General features: G+C 57.5%; 2 protein-coding genes across 3 annotated transcripts; both read left to right on the plus strand.

Moving 5' to 3' along the window:
• Window positions 1-2,679: 2,679 nt before the first annotated feature.
• Window positions 2,680-7,634, plus strand: KRT17 (keratin 17). 2 transcript variants are annotated; one of them, XM_003786367.2, is made up of 8 exons: window positions 2,680-3,229; window positions 4,170-4,252; window positions 4,688-4,844; window positions 5,418-5,579; window positions 6,030-6,155; window positions 6,250-6,470; window positions 6,568-6,593; window positions 7,403-7,634. In XM_003786367.2, exons 1-8 carry the CDS (start codon window positions 2,795-2,797, stop codon window positions 7,495-7,497), a joined length of 1,305 nt encoding a protein of 434 aa, XP_003786415.1. In that variant the 5' UTR covers window positions 2,680-2,794; the 3' UTR covers window positions 7,498-7,634. The 2 variants fall into 2 exon arrangements, with proteins under 2 accessions (XP_003786415.1, XP_023366902.1); XM_023511134.1 differs by lacking the exon at window positions 6,568-6,593 and having other exon boundaries at window positions 2,795-3,229; window positions 7,353-7,606.
• Window positions 7,635-14,244: 6,610 nt separating this feature from the next.
• On the plus strand, window positions 14,245-17,754 carry KRT16 (keratin 16). The gene is made up of 8 exons (XM_012802948.1): window positions 14,245-14,885; window positions 15,320-15,402; window positions 15,545-15,701; window positions 16,526-16,687; window positions 16,771-16,896; window positions 16,990-17,210; window positions 17,300-17,346; window positions 17,500-17,754. Exons 1-8 carry the CDS (start codon window positions 14,259-14,261, stop codon window positions 17,601-17,603), a joined length of 1,527 nt encoding a protein of 508 aa, XP_012658402.1. The 5' UTR covers window positions 14,245-14,258; the 3' UTR covers window positions 17,604-17,754.
• Window positions 17,755-18,167: the final 413 nt, after the last annotated feature.

Below are 18,167 nucleotides of genomic sequence, written 5' to 3' on the forward strand. Positions count from 1 at the left end.
TTGAAGGAGTGGATGACGAAGACTCTGGTTTCTGTCTGATGACTGTGTGGCTGCTGATGCCTTTAGCCAGGGTGGGCTAAGGAGCAAGGTGGGTGGTGATCTGGTTTGGAGTTGGGAAGCTTGACTGGGTCTCTGGATGAGCGTCCTGAAGTCACGCATTCCAGCTTTTTGTTCCCTGACAATGACGACGTCCATTTATAGTCTAACCACAGTCTTTCCTGATTTAATTGGGTCTATTTGTTTTGCCCTTCAGGTTATGGAAAAACCACTTGCTCAGCTTCTCCTTGTAACTCCCTGGTTAGCCACCACACAGTACCACCAGGCCTTCCTTGCACTGTCCCTTTCCCGCTGTGCTGAGCCTGTGCCCTGAGTCCTCGGGTCTGTGCTAGATTCTAGGCACTCCAGCTGTGGTTTTCTGCCAATTTGTGGGACCCTCTCTCTTCTCTGCCCGGGGCCTTTGCAGTGTTGGCCACATCAGTGCTCCCAGGGGCTGCGTTGGCCAGCATCCCTGGGCTGGCAGGTCTCCTCTCCACCACTCAGTTCTCCTCATCCCTGGCCTTAAGACCCACCCCCAGAAGGTAAGCACCTGCCCTGTCCTGCCCAAAGGAGGGGCTGCCCAGAGGAGGGGAGAGGCCTGCCTTTCTGTATGGGAGACTGGGGGGACCACAGGCTAGGAAGTGGGTGGGTTAGGAGCTCCTGCCCGAGTTCCTGTGCTCCCTTCTCCCCTCTTGCAGCTGTGCAGTGACCAGGTGCTTGTCATCATGAAGGAAGTCCAGGATGGCAAGATGTTCTCCTCCTGCAAATGGTTCACTGCTTACTTGCTGAGACCCCTTTCTGTGTATAACAGCCTGGCCTTGAGGGCCCAGGGCAGCTATCACCTCAGCCTCCAGCACACCACTGCCTTTGCCACACCCCGAGTGCCCACTGGGCGCTTTCTGCATCTGCTTCCTGCAGCAGTGCCCCTCCCTCCCCACACTGAGGAGGCCTTCTGCGTTAGCCCCAGTGACTACTATTCAACCTTCGCCTGAAGTTCAATGCCTTGTGTGATCTAGCCTGGTCATTGGCTTGGGGAGGTGTGGGCTGAGGGATTCGGGGAGGAGGAGAGTTTATTGAGTGTTTGGGTATCGACTTGTCACCTGCCAACGCGTCCTGCCCACTCCATCCAGGCCTGGGGCTCCTGGAAGGAGAAGAAAGAAGGAAGGGGGAGGATCAAGGGTGGAAGGAGGGGAAGCCCCCCCCATGCTGGGAAAGTTTCTAAGAATCAACCTTAGGGTCCCTGTTGCCTGTGGCCTGTCCCAGGGCTCCCCTAACAGACTTCCCAGGGACCACACCTATTATAAGCACTCCCTGCCTCAGCCCAGGGCAGGTTCTGAGCAGAGGGAGAGGGGCTGGGGGGGCTTTCCACAGGAGCAGTCTGGGCACTGATGGGTACGAGGGGGTGGCAGTGGAAACCAGACCGGCTCTGCCCGTCTCAGGGTGTGTGTGGGGCGGGGTGGCCACTGTGTGTGTGCACGTGGGGGGCGTCCTGTTTGCTTTGGTGGCTTGGCAGCGTCTGGGCTATTGAGGAATCTCTGTTGGCTGCTGGCGGGCTGTCTGGGCCTGTCTGGGGGGTGGAAGCCATCAGTAGCCTGTAACATGACCACATTCCTCCCAGCAGGCCTGTTGGGACCCTGGGACCTAGTGTAGGGTGGGGCTGTGGGGCGGGCACGAGGCCACCTAAGAAGCCTCATCTCAGGGAGCTTGGGGAGAGAGCTGGCTGGGGTCTCGGTAAGAGCCTCCTCCAGGACAACATCCTTTAAGTTTCCAAGGGCCTGAGACCTTACTTTGAGGTCTCTTAGGGCTCACAGAAGGAGGCATCCCCTCACTGTGACTTTAGATCCCCTCCTTGAGTGGTGCTCCCCCGTCAGCCACTTAACCACCCTCCAGCTGAACTCCTCTTTGCTGATCCACTATTTGCCCCTAGGGGTGGGGCAGGGTCAGATCCTGGCTGGTTGGACTCCTAGCTCCTGGGGAGGGGTATATCCCTGGGTGTTGGATCCCATAGAAAGGGACATATATGGCTGAGGTTTCTGGGGGATGGCTACTGAGGCACAGGGAGAAGGAAGGATGTGGCTCTGCCAGCTGGCTCTGGTGTTGGGGCAGTGGAACCTGCATCCTTTCTTGGGCCCCAGGTTCCTCATCTGTGATGTGGGCTGGTAATCTGAGGCTGGGTCCTGAGTTGCAAGGTGGGCCCAGTGGGTCCAGTAGGTTTCTAAGGCAGTGTGGGCTCTCTCTTGGTCCTCACTAGCCCCATGTGTGGAGTAGTGTGTGGGAAGCACAGCAACCCTGAAGGGGCTGTCTGACACCCCAACACATTTCCCACCAGGCACAGGGCCAAAGTGGCCATGCTAGGGTGGCAGCTGCCTGGGAGGGCCTGGTGACGGTGACATCCTGCCTTCTCCTCTTCTCCGTATTAGGTCATGGGAAAGCGTAGCTGGAGGGCCTACCTGAATCACAGGTGACGGGCCTGGGACCAGAGACGCGCACAGGCAGACACAGAGGCTCAGCACAGGGGTTCAGAGAAATGAGGCAGAGCTCTGATGATGGGAGGGGAGGGGGCCCCCGCCACCTGGGAGCTGGCAGGCGGCCAGCGGTGATGAAAGCCCAGGGGAATGGAAACAGAGCAGTAAGCCTGTTGTAATCGCTACGCCCACTTGCTGGCCTATAAAGGCAGCTGGTGAGCTTGGCAGCCATACGCACCTCAGGGCCTCTCTCTTCCTCTCCAGCCCTCTTGCTTGTGCCCGCTGCTGCCACCATGACCACCACCATCCGCCAGTTCACCTCTTCCAGCTCCATTAAGGGCTCTTCTGGCCTGGGGGGCGGCTCATCCCGCACCTCTTGTCGGCTGTCCAGTGGCCTGGGTGGCGGCTCCTGCAGACTGGGCTCTGCCGGTGGCAGCCTGGGCAGCACCCTTGGGGGCAACAGCTACTCCAGCTGCTATAGCTTTGGCTCTGGCAGTGGCTATGGCAGCAGCTTTGGGGGAGTTGACGGGCTGCTGACGGGCAACGAGAAGGCCACCATGCAGAACCTGAATGACCGCCTGGCCTCCTACCTGGACAAGGTGCGTGCCCTGGAGGAGGCCAATGCTGAGCTGGAGGTGAAGATCCGAGACTGGTACCAGAAGCAGGCTCCAGGGCCTGCCCGTGACTACAGTCACTACTACAGGACCATCGAGGACCTGCAGAACAAGGTGGGTCTGCATGGGGAGTCTGCAGGGCAGGGCAACTTCTTCCCCCATCGTCTGTCCTAGACCCAGCCCGGGGCTGCCAGGTGGCCTCAGGGAATTCAGGGCAACATGGCTCTGACTTGGCTCCTGGGAGCCTGTCTTGGGACCTCTGTGGGGCCCACGGATCCCTTTTGTGGGGCAGCAGTTTTGGGGACAAATAGGCATGGAGTCTCTTGAAGCTTCAGTTTCTTCATCATGGAGCTTCTTGCTACCTGTGTGGCTGTAGGATAAGAGAGGATGCATGTTGCAGGCTGGGCCTGGAGTGCAGGTGTCAGCAGGAAGGGGTGTGGGTGGTGGTGGGGTAGGGGTCTGAGCAAGTGCCTGACAGCACCTGCCAGGTGGAGGAGGCAGGAGGAGGGGGCCGGACCTGAGGATGAGGAAGGCCTCTCCTGCACCTTATTTGGGGATTTCTCTGGCTTCCTGTTTGCTCTTGCTGTCCCTCAACAAGCCTAGGGGGTGTGTGCTGCCTGCTGGAGCCAAGGGCTTAGGAGCAGTGGTGACTTCTGATTTGATGAGGAGTCTTTTAGCCTCTTTTGGGGAAGCCTCTCAGGGGCAACCTCTAGCCCATTGTAAATGAGGGAGTTGCCCACGTTCCCTCCCCTCTTCTTGGACTCCTGTGACAGCTTCTACCTAGGGGATATTTCCCCATTCCTTCCTGGCTCTTCTCCTTTAAGGCTGACCCTGGCATAGGGATCTGGGGGGGCAGGCGGGCTTCAGCCCATCAGGCTCCAGCTTGCCCTGCCTCTGCCAACCGTACAGCACAGCATAGGGGAGAGGCTGGGTGGGAAGAGAGGCTTCCAGAGAAGGTGGCTTGTCATGGCCCCAGTCAGGAAGGGCTGTCTCAGAACCCTGATCTGGGCTGAGGACCACCACCCATGACCCGGTTACTCTTCCACCTCCCTAGATCCTCACGGCCACCGTGGACAATGCTAACATCCTGCTGCAGATTGACAATGCTCGTCTGGCTGCTGATGACTTCCGCACCAAGTGAGTCCTAGGTGGCAGTTTGGGCAACCTGGGCAGGGTCGGGGAGGAGATTGGGGCACCCCTGTCCACCCCAGGACTCCTAGGTTGTGCTGAGGCTGAGGAGTTGGGGATGGGAGTCCTAGAAGCTGCTCAGAGCCCGCCCCTTAGTCTAGGATGCAGCAAGTGCAGCAAATTCCAAAGGCTGCTGGGCTGGGCAGGTGCTAGAAGAGAGGCAGGCAGGCTGGAGGCAGAGAGGCGAGAAGTAAGGAAGTAGGTCTGGGTGGGGTCTGGTCCTGTGATGGCCTCAGGGCCCCGAGGCTGGCATTTGTTTCCACCCCAGCCTTTCTTGTCCCTCCTGAGCTCTTAGAACCTGGCAAAGTGAGGTGAGGGGAGGGGCTGGGACTTGGACCAGCTGGTCCAAGCAGCCTGGACTGAATCCCCTGGTTCCTGCGGCAGGTTTGAGACGGAACAGGCCCTGCGTGTGAGTGTGGAGGCTGACATCAACGGCCTGCGCCGAGTGTTGGATGAGATGACCTTGGCCAGAGCTGACATGGAGATGCAGATTGAGAACCTCAAGGAGGAGCTGGCCTACCTGAAGAAGAATCATGAGGAGGTGAGGTTGCTGAGGAGTTGGGGGAAGACCGTGGGGCTGGACCACGACTGGGGTCATGGAAAGAGCAGAGCAGGAGTGCCAGATCAGTCACCTTACAGGGCTGCAGAGCCCTCGTCCTAGGAGTCAGGAGTCAGCAGGTGGGGCAGCCTCCTCACACAGCACTGCTTCCCTGCACCAGAGAACTGCCCACATTCCCACGGGGTGGCCCCTGCCCTGTGGGATACCTGTGAGGTATCCCCTCACAAAGACAGGGGATAAATGAGCAAGTGTCCTCCTTGCCTCGGTTGAAACCTTCAAATCTGGACCCTACATACAAGTTTGAAAGTTAGAAGGGAAATTTGGGGGGCACAGGCCTAAGAATTAAAATTTCTCTTTGGAGAGCCCTCAGTCTAATGGGAGAGACATGGTCTGATGGTGGAGGCAGGCCTATGCACTTCAGATGAACAGAAGTCACTCGGGGGGTCACAGGGGAGAGGAAAGGCAGAGCAAAGGAGGGGTCCTGTGTGGGGGAAGCTTGGGCATGGGAGGCTAGGATGGTCCAGATGCCCACACCCACACCCCCCTATTCCATAGGAGATGAACGCCCTGAGAGGCCAGGTGGGTGGCGAGATCAATGTGGAGATGGATGCTGCCCCCGGTGTGGACCTGAGCCGCATCCTGAACGAGATGCGCGACCAGTACGAGAAGATGGCAGAAAAGAACCGCAAGGATGCTGAAGACTGGTTCTTCAGCAAGGTGAGGGCTACAGCAGGCCAGAGGCCTATTTTAGGGGCTGAGGTTTGGGGGCCCGAGCCTCGATAGTAAGCCCACTGCCTGGTGTTTTGGGGGTGTCCCATCCTCAACAAGCTGTATGGGTCCCAGGGTGTGGAGGTGGGGGCCCCCCATGGAGTGAAGGCAGACAGTAAAGACCCCAGGAGTCCCCACTTCTCCCTCACAAAGTCAGGAACTGCTACTGGGGCTGAGCTACAGGCTATGCTGTGCCCTGCTGGTTCTTAAGTTTCCTATACTGTGCCTCCCACTTGAAGGGATTCACTATAAAAGTTTAACATTTCAAAAGGCATGTTTCTGGGCTCTGGAAAGTGGGAACCTGGTGAGACTCCCATCCCCACAGTCAGATGTGGGAGGAGGCCTGGCTTGGGAAAAGGATCCAGGCTCATGCTGCCACGTTCTGTGTCCTGTCTGCAGACAGAGGAGCTGAACCGTGAGGTGGCCACCAACAGCGAGCTGGTGCAGAGTGGCAAGAGCGAGATCTCTGAGCTCCGGCGCACAATGCAGGCCTTGGAGATCGAGCTGCAGTCCCAGCTCAGCATGGTGCGGGCACTGCCTTGTGTATGTGGGGGGCCCAGGGCCAGGAAAGGGGCATTGACCACCTTTGATGACCTCTGGTCCTCCCACTCTCCTGCAGAAAGCATCCCTGGAGGGCAGCCTAGCCGAGACAGAGAACCGCTACTGCGTGCAGCTGTCCCAGATCCAGGGGCTGATTGGCAGTGTGGAAGAGCAGCTGGCTCAGCTGCGCTGTGAGATGGAGCAGCAGAACCAGGAGTACAAGATCCTGCTGGACGTGAAGACGCGGCTGGAGCAGGAGATCACCACATACCGTCGCCTGCTGGAGGGCGAGGATGCCCAGTGAGTGGGGGTGGCCAGGACCAAGGCTGGGGAACTCTGCTGCGGGGGTGGGGCTCTCAACCCACATCTAATCTTCTTTCCATCTGTGTTTTTGCAGCCTGACTCAGTACAAGCCAAAAGAACGTAAGCATCTTGGTGGCTGAGGGCTGGGGTGGGGGTGGCTTCATAAGGCAGGCAACCCATCTGCATGCTGCTGGTCCCCAGTCTCCAGAGGATAATGGCTGGCCCATAGCTGGGGTGGGGGAAGGACAAAATGAGAGAGATCTGTCTGGTCTGATGGGAGCAGGGCAGGGAAATGGTCCTTACCTTGGAAATCCTAGTCTGACAAGAGACATGGTCCCAGCTCTGAATCTCATCTGGTGAGGAGATAGGGCCATGGTAGTGGGATCTTTGCTCTTGAGGCCCTTCACATGGGCAAGAGTAGTCCCACCTCTGAGGACTCTAGCCTGACCTACTCCTTGTCCTCCATATCCCAGTCTGATGAGGAAGATATGATCCTAACCCTGGGCTTCCTAGTCTAGAGCGGATGATGGGGACCTTGTTTTTCTTGGAGATTCCCTGCGGATGAGGAGATGGGAGCATAGTCCATGGCCTGGAGACGGCAGAGGAATGAGGGTAGATGTCACATAGATTTCACACGCCACCTGCTTTACATGACTCCTTTTTTGTAGAAGAACACAGTGGATCAGAATCAAATAACCCATCTGGGGAGGCGAGACTCACTCAAGGATATGGGCAGAGACATGGGATAGAAGGGAGTTGGTGGCAAGGGCAGGAGCGACGTGTGTGAGGTGTGATTTGAGGGACCAGTGAAGGTACTCAGGGCAGCTGGGAGCAGACTGGGAAGAGAGCCAGCTCCTGCTCAGAGGGACTGGGGCTTAGCAAGGATCTTGGGACCTCTGCCCACCTCCAAGCGTCTGTTTCTCCTGCAGCCGTGACCACTCGCCAGGTGCGCACCATTGTGGAAGAGGTCCAGGATGGCAGGGTCATCTCGTCCCGGGAGGAGGTCCACCAGACAACCCGCTAGGGACTTGGCTCCTCCCAGCCAGCCCCCCAAGAGTTAGGGAGGAGGCCTGTGGTCTCCAGCCTCTCCAGCCTCTGACCCCTGCTTCAGTCCTTTCCCTGAACTCCCTTGCCTTGCTCCAATAAAGTTTGTTGACTCAGATGTGGAATGTGACCTTGTTCTGGCTACTGAATGGGCACTGGTGACCAGTGAGTGGAATGGGAAGGAGTAGGGGCAGGGGCCACTGTGCTCAGACAGCCACTGTCATTGGCTTGGAGGTCAGGGGTCAAGCAAGGTAAAGGGGTCTTTACCAGGGTAAAGAGCAAGTCTCAGGAGAACTTGGAGGGGCTGCTTGTATCTCCCAAGGGCTGGTGATACTGGAGGAGGTCCAGGCTGTGCAGACTCAGGTGGAGTCTGTGTAGCTGGGGTGGTTCTGGGTGATCTCTGCTTGCTCTGTAAGTAGTTTGATGACTTCGGGCCTTTGGGCAGTCGCTTCCCTCCCTGAGCTCATCTTGTTTTCTTATCCATAAATGGAGGAGAAGATCTCAGGAACTCAGGTGCCTGAATCCCAAGAGATGACTCACTCACCCAGTCAATTGTTTCTCCTGGTCCTGTGCCCTCTCTCCCTAGAGGGGCAGGGGGTGGGCAAGGGCTGGGATAGGCGCACAGGGAGGGTCAGTGGGGACCCAGCTGAGTGGTTAGGGCCTGGGCTCCTGCATGAGCCTCAGGAAACTCCCAGGAGGGGATTCCATTGCCCTCACCCCAGGAATGTGAGCAGGAGGCTCTGCTTCCAGGAAAGGCTGCTGATCGCAGGTTGGTGTGGGAGGAAGGGGGCCTCTCTCAGGGATTTCCTCAAACGGTCAACTATAGGCCAGGATGGGGCAGGGTGGGGCTGGGGGGCAAGGAGCAGTGCCACACTACTTGGCAGTTTGGCCACCCCAGTTCCCCACCTGGGAACTGCATCCTGGGGGTGGGGCAGTCTGGCTAGGCACTTCTGGACCCTCTGAGCACCAGCCCATTCATTCTGGTGGTGGCCAAAGGGGACTGTGGGGAACAGTGAGTTGGGACACTGTTCCCATACCTGGAGAGCTTCCTTTGAGTAAATCTGTAAACCACCAGGCGGGTGGCCTGCCTCCTGGGTTTTCTTTAAGGAGGGGGTGGGTGGAAGAGGTTAATGAGAGGATGGTGCCCCCAGCCCCTCACTGCTGGTCAAGGTGTCGCTGCTGCTACAGACTCAGCCCAGGGCGCCCACTCATCCTCCCTCTTTTGGTGTCTGGAGGCCGGGGCAGTCCCAGGTGGGAAGTGGACAGGACTGGCCAGATCCCCCTGAGCCTAGAGTAGTGGGGAGCTGGGGACGAGTGAGAGGGGGCAGCAGCACTGACCACTGGAGCTTGGGAACTTCAGACCAGTCACAGGACCTTAGAAGCTACAGTTTAAAATGAGTCCGAGGGCGGCGCCTGTGGCTTAAAGAAGTAGAGCCAGCCCCATATGCCGGAGGTGGTGGGTTCAAACCCAGCCCCGGCTAAAAACTGTAAAAAAAATAAAAAATAAAAAATAAAACGAGGCTGAGAGGGGCACAGGTAGGGTGGTAAGTCTCAGGACTGCTACCTGGGGTTGGGGCCTCTTGCCACAGTGGCAACTTCAGGACTGTCAGCAAGGCAGGCTCTGTTCCCTTGGAGGCTGATATCTCCCAGTTGCCTGGCAGCCAAGATGGCTTGTGGAAGGAGGGCAGGAGGGAAGCACTGCTCCCACCAAGCCCCCCCCCCCGCCCCACATCCGGCCACAACAACCAGAAGAACCAGCCCTGGGCTGAGTTGGCGAGGTTGGCTCATCCCAGAAGGTGATCTCACTTATCTGAACAACAATCCCGGAAACCGGAGCGTTTGGGGAGAGGCCCCCATTGTGTGGATGGGGACACTGAGTCTCGGAGTAGTGTGACTCAGCTCCTGTCTCCGAGTCTGGCATGTCAGTAGTGGGACGAGACATGGGAGGGGTGAATCCTACTCCATGTTGGGGTGAGGAATGGAGCCCCAACCTGCCCTGCCTGGGTCCCCTGCAGACTCAGTGATGGGACAAGTGAGGAGGGGCTGGAGTGTAGGGAAGACCAGAGACTGCCGTGAGTGTGCCTCTCTGCTGCGGAAGAAGCCCCTCCTCACTAGGTGGGGAGGGTGTGGCTCAGAGGCCTTGATGGGGGAGCACCCAGGTGTGCTGAGAGTGAACATCTCTGCTCTGCTGGGAGGGTTTCCCAGGGATGGTGTCTTTGGGCTGCTTTGTCCAGGCATCCTAAGGAGGCTCAGGCTTCTGGGAATAGGTGCCCAGGGCTGGACTGGGGGCCTGGCTGCGGGACTCCATGGAGCAACTCTCAGTTCGTTCGTACCCACTCTGCCTCCAGCACAAAATGCTTCACCACCACCTCCCCCCCCATGGGTGAGGCAGAAGTATGTGTGGCTGCCTGCAGTTTCGGAGGTCCTGAGCACCACACTGCTCTCATATGATAGACACACACACCTGATTCCCAGGCCAGGCCCGGCCCTGGGATATCCTTGCAGGGACTAGCTTGGCAGTATTTCCTGCAAGGAGATGAATGTGGGCGGTGATGCTTTGTCTACTGGGTTGTGTCGCTCTCTGCCTGGGTCTGAGGTTAGGGGCAGGAGGAACCAGCGGCCCTGATCCAGAGGGACAGTGCCTGCCCCAAGGGGACCTGAGGGAGTACCCAGCCTAGGGTGGTGAGCAGGGAACAGTGGCAACTCTGACAATACTCCCTCCGCCCTTCTGCAGTGTGGGTCTCTCTCTCTCTCTTTTTTTTTATGAGACAGAGTCTCAAACTGTCGCTAGGTAGAGTGCTGTGGCATCACAGCTCACAGCAACCTCAAACTCTTGGGCTTAAGTAATTCTCTTGCCTCAGCCTCCCAAGTAGCTGGGACTATAGGCGCCCACCAATATGTCCGGCTATGTTTTGGTTGTAGTTGCCATTGTTGATAGGCAGGCCTGGGCTAGATTTAAACCTGCCAGCTCTAGGGTATATGGCCAGAGCCCTAGACGCTGACCTACAGGCCCCAAGTCAAGTGCCATCCCAGGCTTTGGGGAGTTGAGGGCAACAGAGAGACTAGAGCTGGGCGGGGGGGTCCTGCCCCTGGGCACAGAGCTGAGGCTATAACTGAGTCAATGGAGCCATGACACCCCTGGAGGGCCCCTTGGTTGTGCAGACTATAGCAAAGGGCTGTGACCACCCTGTCCTTAGAAGGGGTCATCAAACATTCCAGAGGGGTGAGGACCCCCTAAGGAGGGCTGGCACTCACAGAGCCCCCAGAACCCTGGACGGGTCATTGGGCCAGTGCCTAGACTGGGGCCCTGCCTCCTCTGGGGCCCCTCCTGGTCACAGGCTGACCAGTGCTGGTTTGTTTGAGGCACCCTTTTTCCCACAACACTGTATGTTTTGAGGGTTTCTCTGTCTTGTTTTTTGAGTCTGAATGCCAAAGCACAGTGCCTGGCACATAGTAGGTGCTTTAAAAACACTGCTGAATAAATGTTAACGACAGCCACCAGTCTGTGCCAGGTGCTTTGTTTCCCCTCCAACCCTCTAATATGCCTGTGCTGTTATTCCCAGTTCCCAGACAGGGAAACTGAGGCTCAGAGCAGCTCACCCAAGGTCTCACCCCTGCTTGTCAGACTCTAGGCTGTTCTTTCCTCCTGCCCTGAGACCTGTGACTCTGGCCTGCCTCCCTGGGATTGGGGGTCCTGCAGCAGCCCCTCTTTCCCCTCAGCCTCCCTGCAACCAACCCCCGCTAAGCTCCACCCAGCACCCTGGGATGCCTCATTCCTGCCTTCCTGGACTGAGCATCTGCTGGGGAGCTCATAAAAACAGCCCCACGAACAGGCTTGTCCCAGGCACTGCTGGTGCAGAGGTCAGAGCAGGGTCGGGAACTGCATGGGATTTTGATGACCAGCCAGGTTGCAAATCCCTGCAAGCTGAGGCATGGCATTGGCCAATGGTGCTTCCTGGCCATCTCAGCTGTTGACCTCATGCCTAACATGGGCAGGCCAAGGAGGTTGGAAGGAGGTGGGTGGGGGAAGAATGACTGCCTAGAAGGGGGGTCCCCTGTGCTCAGTGCCCACCTGGATTCACAGGCATAACTTGGGGGCAGGTCTGTGTCACCGGTGTTCAGGAAACACCCCTGCTCCTTCTCTGCCAACTCAGATCCTCTGGGGCCCCACTAGGACCCTTCAGAGGGCTGGGCTAGGAGGGGAGTCCCCTCTTCTCCTGCCAAGGCTCGGAGAGGGCAACACATACCCCAGCTCCCTCCTGCTGTGGGGTGTGGCATGAGCCCAGCACCTCCAGGCTTCCTGCTGTGAGGGGCTATGTTCTGTGGCCTCCGTTTTCTTTTCAGGGTCAAATGACAAGTTCTTCTAAGGTCAGAGACTATGTCATCACCTCCCATCCCTGCCCCAGTCCCTGAGAGCAGGGTGTGTGGTAGGCATGTGATCCATGGAGCAGATTTATGAGTGGGTTGGCAACTTCATGTGGCTTCTCAGCCCATGCAGGTGCCCGATCTTCAGTGCTGGCCCTCGTGTAATCCTACTGCAGCTCCTCCCTGAATGGGGTGGTGGGTAGGGGGCGGGAAGGGAGCCAACTAGAGAGTGTGTGTGTGAGCGGTAAGGGGGGAGAGTGGAGTTCCTAGAGCCTCTGCTCCCAGAGCAGGTGAGAACCTTGGCTTGGGAGCTGCAGCCTGGTTCAACCTGGGCTCTTCACTTTCTTGCTGTTTAACCTCAGGCAAGGTGTTCACCCTCTCTGGTTGGAGCTGGGTGACGTTGAAGGCCATTTTAGGTTCTGAGGGTCACTGTCAGTGATTGGACCTAACTTCAGGCCCACTGTGACACCTGAGTGTCCAAGATTATTCTAGGGTTGTCTTTGCCCACTTTGGGGCTGGAGTGGGGACTATCGGTTACCTCTCTCAGGTCTGGCCCCGAAGGCATGTGCTTCAGCCCTGCTGTTACTCTGGGCTGGCACTGACAGTAGATGTGGCTGTAACAAAGTCCTGGTTCTGCTGAGACAGGGAATTCCCTGCTCCACTGCAACTCAGGCAGAGGCCAGCCCTCTCTGCTCCCCTCACCTCAGCAGAGGTGCCACACAGCAAGGACGATGGCCCATGCTGTGGATCACCTCAGCACCCAGGGAGGCCTCTGTCTGCGTGCCCAGACCCTTGATCTTCCGTCCAGCAGTCAGTACCAGACCAGGCTCTCAGGCCCTGGCCACACCCGCCGTGGGCAGGCTGGTGCAGGCTGCTGTGAAGAGGGGGGTGAGAATCAGGTACAGGCCCTGCCTGTGGGGCACCGCGGGAGCCTGGAGGGCTGGTTCTAGCCCCACTCCACAGCTTAGAGCTGAGTGACTTGGGGTGAATCACCACCTCTCTCTGGCTCCCCCTCTCTTAATTTTAGGATCAAGAAAATGATGTACATTTGAGAAGTGCAGAGAGATACATCCATTGATGGAAGGGGATGGGCTGGGGGAGCAGGCAGTGCACACCCCAGCTCCCCATTGACTGCTATCTTGGGAAGCCCACTTAGCATCCCTGGGTCCTAGCTCCCTCTAGGGACTGGTGGCAGGAATAATGCCCCCTCATGCTACCTCGCAGAACCATGTAGCTTGTGCCAGGTACTCCATACCGTGCCTGAGTGGGCAGATGACCATACTGAATGCCCCCCACCAAGACTCTGTGAACACATGAGAGGAAACTGCTAGAAACTGATCCCCAAATAGGACCATTTTCATGCAGAGTCTCTGAGGCCAGTGGGGGTGTCAGGGGCCACCCATGCAAGGATGGGGCTCCCTTCCACAGGCCTACAGGTGGGTGCCTGTGATTAGAAGAGGAACACGGGGGAAGGAGTCAGGTGTGGGGTGGGCGCTCCTCAGATGGGAGTGTGGGATGAGGGAGGGGGTGCCAGAGCGTGGAGGTGGATGTGAGGGCGGGCTGGAAGGGAAGGATGAGCAGCTGGGGGCAGGGCTGGCTGCTGGTGAAGGGCCAGTGGGGTCTTTGTGGCATGTCTCTTTGTGGTCGTAGTGTTTCATTCCATTTTACAGATGAGGGGCTAAGGGACCTGCCTATGCTATGTGGCTTGTAAGGGGCACAGCAGGAACCAGCAGCCACCTGTCTGGCTCCACAGCACCTGCTGTTACAAGGGGACACACCCTTCTGGAGATCCTCGTGGGTTGAGGAAGTCTTTGGAACTGGGATTAAATTTGACAGGAGAAAGAGGGTCGTGGGATGTGTGGCATTAGAAAGGATTCTGTAGCCCCAGTCCAGCCTTGTCATTACTGAGGGGAATCAGGCACAGAGAGCAGAGGTGATGCCACACAGCCAGCAAAGTAGAATGAGCCATGAGCCCAGCCCTGGCCCAGAGCTGGGAGTGTAGGATCCCCAAAGCTGCCTCCCTGAGGTCTCTTTCAGCCAAGGCTGTCACTGTGGGGCAGAGAGTCCTTCCAGAAAGCTGACTCACTGCCTGGGGATGTAGCTGCCACAAAGCCACCCTCACCAAAGCCCCCTGGCCCCTCAGGCTCCAGGAATGGGAATTGGATTCCCAGCACCCAGCCTGAGTCAGGACGACTGGCATTGTGTGTTTCTCTCGGCCCCACGCCCCCAGAGATGGGTGGGGACTCTGAGCCAGCCCACAGTGGAGTGAGTCGACCCTGGGTTGAACAATTCAGAGTGGAGAGTTGGGCAGAACCCAGGTGATGAAATGCAGAGGGGAGCCCGAGTCAGCAGCTGAGAGGGCCCCGCCTTCCCCAGATGCATATAAAGGCTCCTGGGTGTGAGGCAGCCACACTCTCAGTCTCCTCGGCCAGCACCTTTCTCTTCTCTCTGCCAATTTGCTCACTCCCTCACCTCCTCAGCACCATGACCACTTGCAGCCGCCAGTTCACCTCCTCCAGCTCCATGAAGGGCTCCTGTGGCATCGGCGGTGGTTCCAGCCGCATCTCCTCTGTCCTGGCTGGAGGGTCCTGCCGGGCCCCCAGTGCCTATGGGGGCCTGTCTGTCTCCACCTCTCGCTTCTCCTCTGGGGGAGCCTGCGGGCTGGGGGGCGGTTATGGCGGTGGCTTCAGCAGCGGCAGCAGCTTTGGTGGGGGCCTAGGTAGCGGCTTTGGTGGAGGATTTGGTGGTGGCCTTGGTGGTGGCTTCGATGCTGGCTTTGGTGGTGGCTTTGGCGGTGGTGACGGGCTCCTGACGGGCAATGAGAAGGTGACCATGCAGAACCTGAATGACCGCCTGGCCTCCTACCTGGACAAGGTGCGCGCCTTGGAGGAGGCCAACGCCGACCTGGAGGTGAAGATCCGTGACTGGTACCAGAGGCAGCGGCCCGCTGAAAGCAAAGACTACAGCCCCTACTTCAAGACCATCGATGACCTGAGGAACAAGGTGGGTGGCACTGATGCATGGAGTATTGAAAGAAGCCAGGGTTGTAGTGGCCCTTATGAACCCTCTTTCCAGAAATTCCATTATGATCATTATATGAGGCTGAGGGACCTTTGGGGGACTGGCCAGGGTTACTCAAAGATGTGGTGGCAGAGAGTCCCTTTTCAGCATTTGTGTGTCTGACTGGGGTTGAAACCCGAAACCTCTTGTTCTCTGCAGGGTTCTTTGCTCTGATGAGGTGGTCGGGGATGTGGGGTTCTCCCTATATACCCTGAGCTGGGAGAAGGCATTCCAGCCTAGCTGGGGGAGTGCCGGGCCTGCCCTGCCAGCTGGAAGACCCTAATGTTTGGGAAGGTTCCTTTTGTCCCTTCTGCCCTTTACCCTGGAGCAGCAGGGACCTTGACTGACTAGGCTGGCTATCCTCCACCCCCATCCAGATCATGGCAGCCACTACTGAGAACGCACAGTCCATTCTGCAGATCGATAATGCCAGGCTGGCAGCCGATGACTTCAAGAACAAGTGAGCAGCCAGGATGGTGGCTGAGGGCAGAGGGCAAAAGGCAGAGGACAAGGAGTGGGGCTGTCTTCCAGTGGGGCCAGCAGAGCTGGAGCCTCAGAATCTTGAGGGATGAAGCCTGAGGTTCTGACCTTTGTCCCGCCAGGTATGAGCATGAGCTGACCCTGCGCCAGAGCGTGGAGAGTGACATTAATGGTCTGCGTCGGGTGCTGGACGAGCTGACGCTGTCCAGGACTGACCTGGAGATACAGGTCGAAAGCCTGAGGGAGGAGCTGGCCTACCTGAAGAAGAACCATGAGGAGGTGAGAGCTAAAAGGAAAAACCACTTAAGAGAATAGCAGGGGGTGGCTCAGTGCCCGTAGCACAGTGGTTACAGCACCAGCCACATACACTGAGGCTGGCACAGTCTGAACCCAGCCCAGGCCTGCTAAACAAAAATGGCAACAACACCAACAAAAATAACCGGGCGTTAATGGCCGGTGCCTGTCGTCCCAGCTACTGGGGAGGCTGAGGCAAGAGAATCACTTAAGCCCAAGAGTTTGAGGTAGCTGTGAGCTGCGATGCCATGGCACTGTATTGAGGGCAACATAGTGGGACTCTGTCTCAAAAAAAAAAAAAAAGAATAGCAGGGTGCCAGGCGCGGTGGCTCACACCCGTAATCCTAGCACTTGGGAGGCCGAGGAGGGTGGATTGCCTGAGCTCATAGGTTCAAGACCAGCCTGAGCCAGAGTGAGACCTAGTCTCTAAAAATAGCCAGGCGTTGTGGTGGGTGCCTGTAGTCCCAGCTACTTGGGAGGTTGAGGCAAGAGAATTGCTTGAGCCCAAGAGTTTGAAGTTGCTATGAGCTATGATGCCATTGTACTCTACAGTAGGCTACAAGTAAATAGCAGAGAGGCAGGTGTGGTGGCATGTGCCTGTGGTCCCCGCTACTCAGGAGGCTGAGGAGGGAGGATGCCTTTAGTCCAGGAGGTTGAGGCCAACATGGGCAATACAGTGAGACCCCATATCTCTTAGAATAAAAAAACAAAAAGAATAGCAGAGAGAGAAGAAATAGAATTGAAAGGGGGAACCCCAGTCAGCTGCCCCAGTGAGGCTTCTGACTGGAAGCTGTTCTCTGGTTGTGCAGGAGATGAACTCCCTGAGAGGCCATGTGGGCGGAGATGTCAACGTGGAGATGGATGCAGCGCCCGGTGTGGACCTGAGCCGCATCCTGAATGAGATGCGCGACCAGTATGAGAAGATGGCAGAGAAGAACCGCAAGGACGCCGAGGACTGGTTCTTCAGCAAGGTAGGTGTCATTTGGGGTGGAAAGGACCCAGATCACCTGACTTCTGGGGCTTTTTGGTGTGAATGGTGTTCTCTTTTTTGCAGACAGAGGAGCTGAACCGTGAGGTGGCCACCAACAGCGAGCTGGTGCAGAGTGGCAAGAGCGAGATCTCTGAGCTCCCGCGCACAATGCAGAGCCTGGAGATTGAGCTGCAGTCCCAGCTCAGCATGGTAGGGGCAATGTCCAGCTGGGGTGCGCCTGGGACTGGCAGGGAGAGAGAGACCATGCTCGCTGATGCCTGATCCTCTTTCCTACCCTACTAGAAAGCATCCCTGGAGAACAGCCTGGAGGAAACCAAAGGCCGCTACTGCATGCAGCTGTCCCAGATCCAGGGGCTGATTGGCAGTGTGGAGGAGCAGCTGGCTCAGCTGCGCTGTGAGATGGAGCAGCAGAACCAGGAGTACAAGATCCTGCTGGACGTGAAGACACGACTGGAGCAGGAGATCGCCACATACCGTCGCCTGCTGGAGGGCGAGGATGCCCAGTGAGTTGGGGGGGGCACAGTCCCACCTCCCAGACCCTCAACCCCTGCTGCTCCCAGTGCTTCTAACTGCTCCATCTTCTCTCTTGCAGCCTCTCCTCCCAGCACACATCTGGCCAGTCACATTCTTCCCGAGAGGGTGAGGCTCCCAAGGTCCCCAGGCACTGAAGCTCCTTGCCCATTCCATGGGGTGTGGGCCAGGCCCTTTTCCCCAGAGCCCCTGGCCTGTCTCCCCCTGCCCTGGAGCCTTCTTAGCTCCCATAGCCCTTCTCACCTCTTATCTCTCCAACAGTGTTCACCTCGTCGTCCTCCTCCTCTCCCAGCCGCCAGACCAGGCCCATCCTCAAGGAGCAGGGCTCGTCCAGCTTCAGCCAAGACCAGAGCTCCAAGTACTGAGCTGCCTCTTCCAGAGTCTCCTGCCCTCCCTCCGGCCTCCCCTCCTGAAGGCCTGGGTCAGGACCTTACTCTCCCAGCGCAGTTCCCAGCTGTCTCCCCTCCCTCTCCGCTGGTCGTGGGCTAATAAAGCTGACTTTCTGGTTGATGCAAACCTGTGTGATATCCGTTCTTGAACTGGTAGGAGGGGAGTTGAGGGTATCTCTCAGGGACCCTTCGGGGGCCCCATAGCCTGAGAGATGTAGGGAATGAAACAAATCTCAGAAGATCTTGAAGCGTCTCCCTAGATGAGCTCCATGCCATGTGCGAATGGGAAGTGGGACTCAGGAAGGGGAAGTTCACGTGTGTTGGCAGCCACCATCACAGGCATTTTGCACAGGTCCTTTTATGACACTGTCCTTGCAACTCTGTGAAGTGGGTGTGGTCAGGCCCATTTTGGAGCTGACAACTCCTGGGATTCAGGGAGGTTAAGATACTTATATAAAACCATGCAGATCATAAGTGATGCGACTGCAGTCCAAGCTCAGGTCTGCCTGGTTACAAAGTCCGTGCCTTTTTTTTTTTTTT

Source organism: Otolemur garnettii, unplaced genomic scaffold (genome assembly GCF_000181295.1).
Source record: "Otolemur garnettii isolate 467f Iridium unplaced genomic scaffold, OtoGar3 scaffold00018, whole genome shotgun sequence".
Lineage (NCBI taxonomy): Eukaryota > Metazoa > Chordata > Mammalia > Primates > Galagidae > Otolemur > Otolemur garnettii.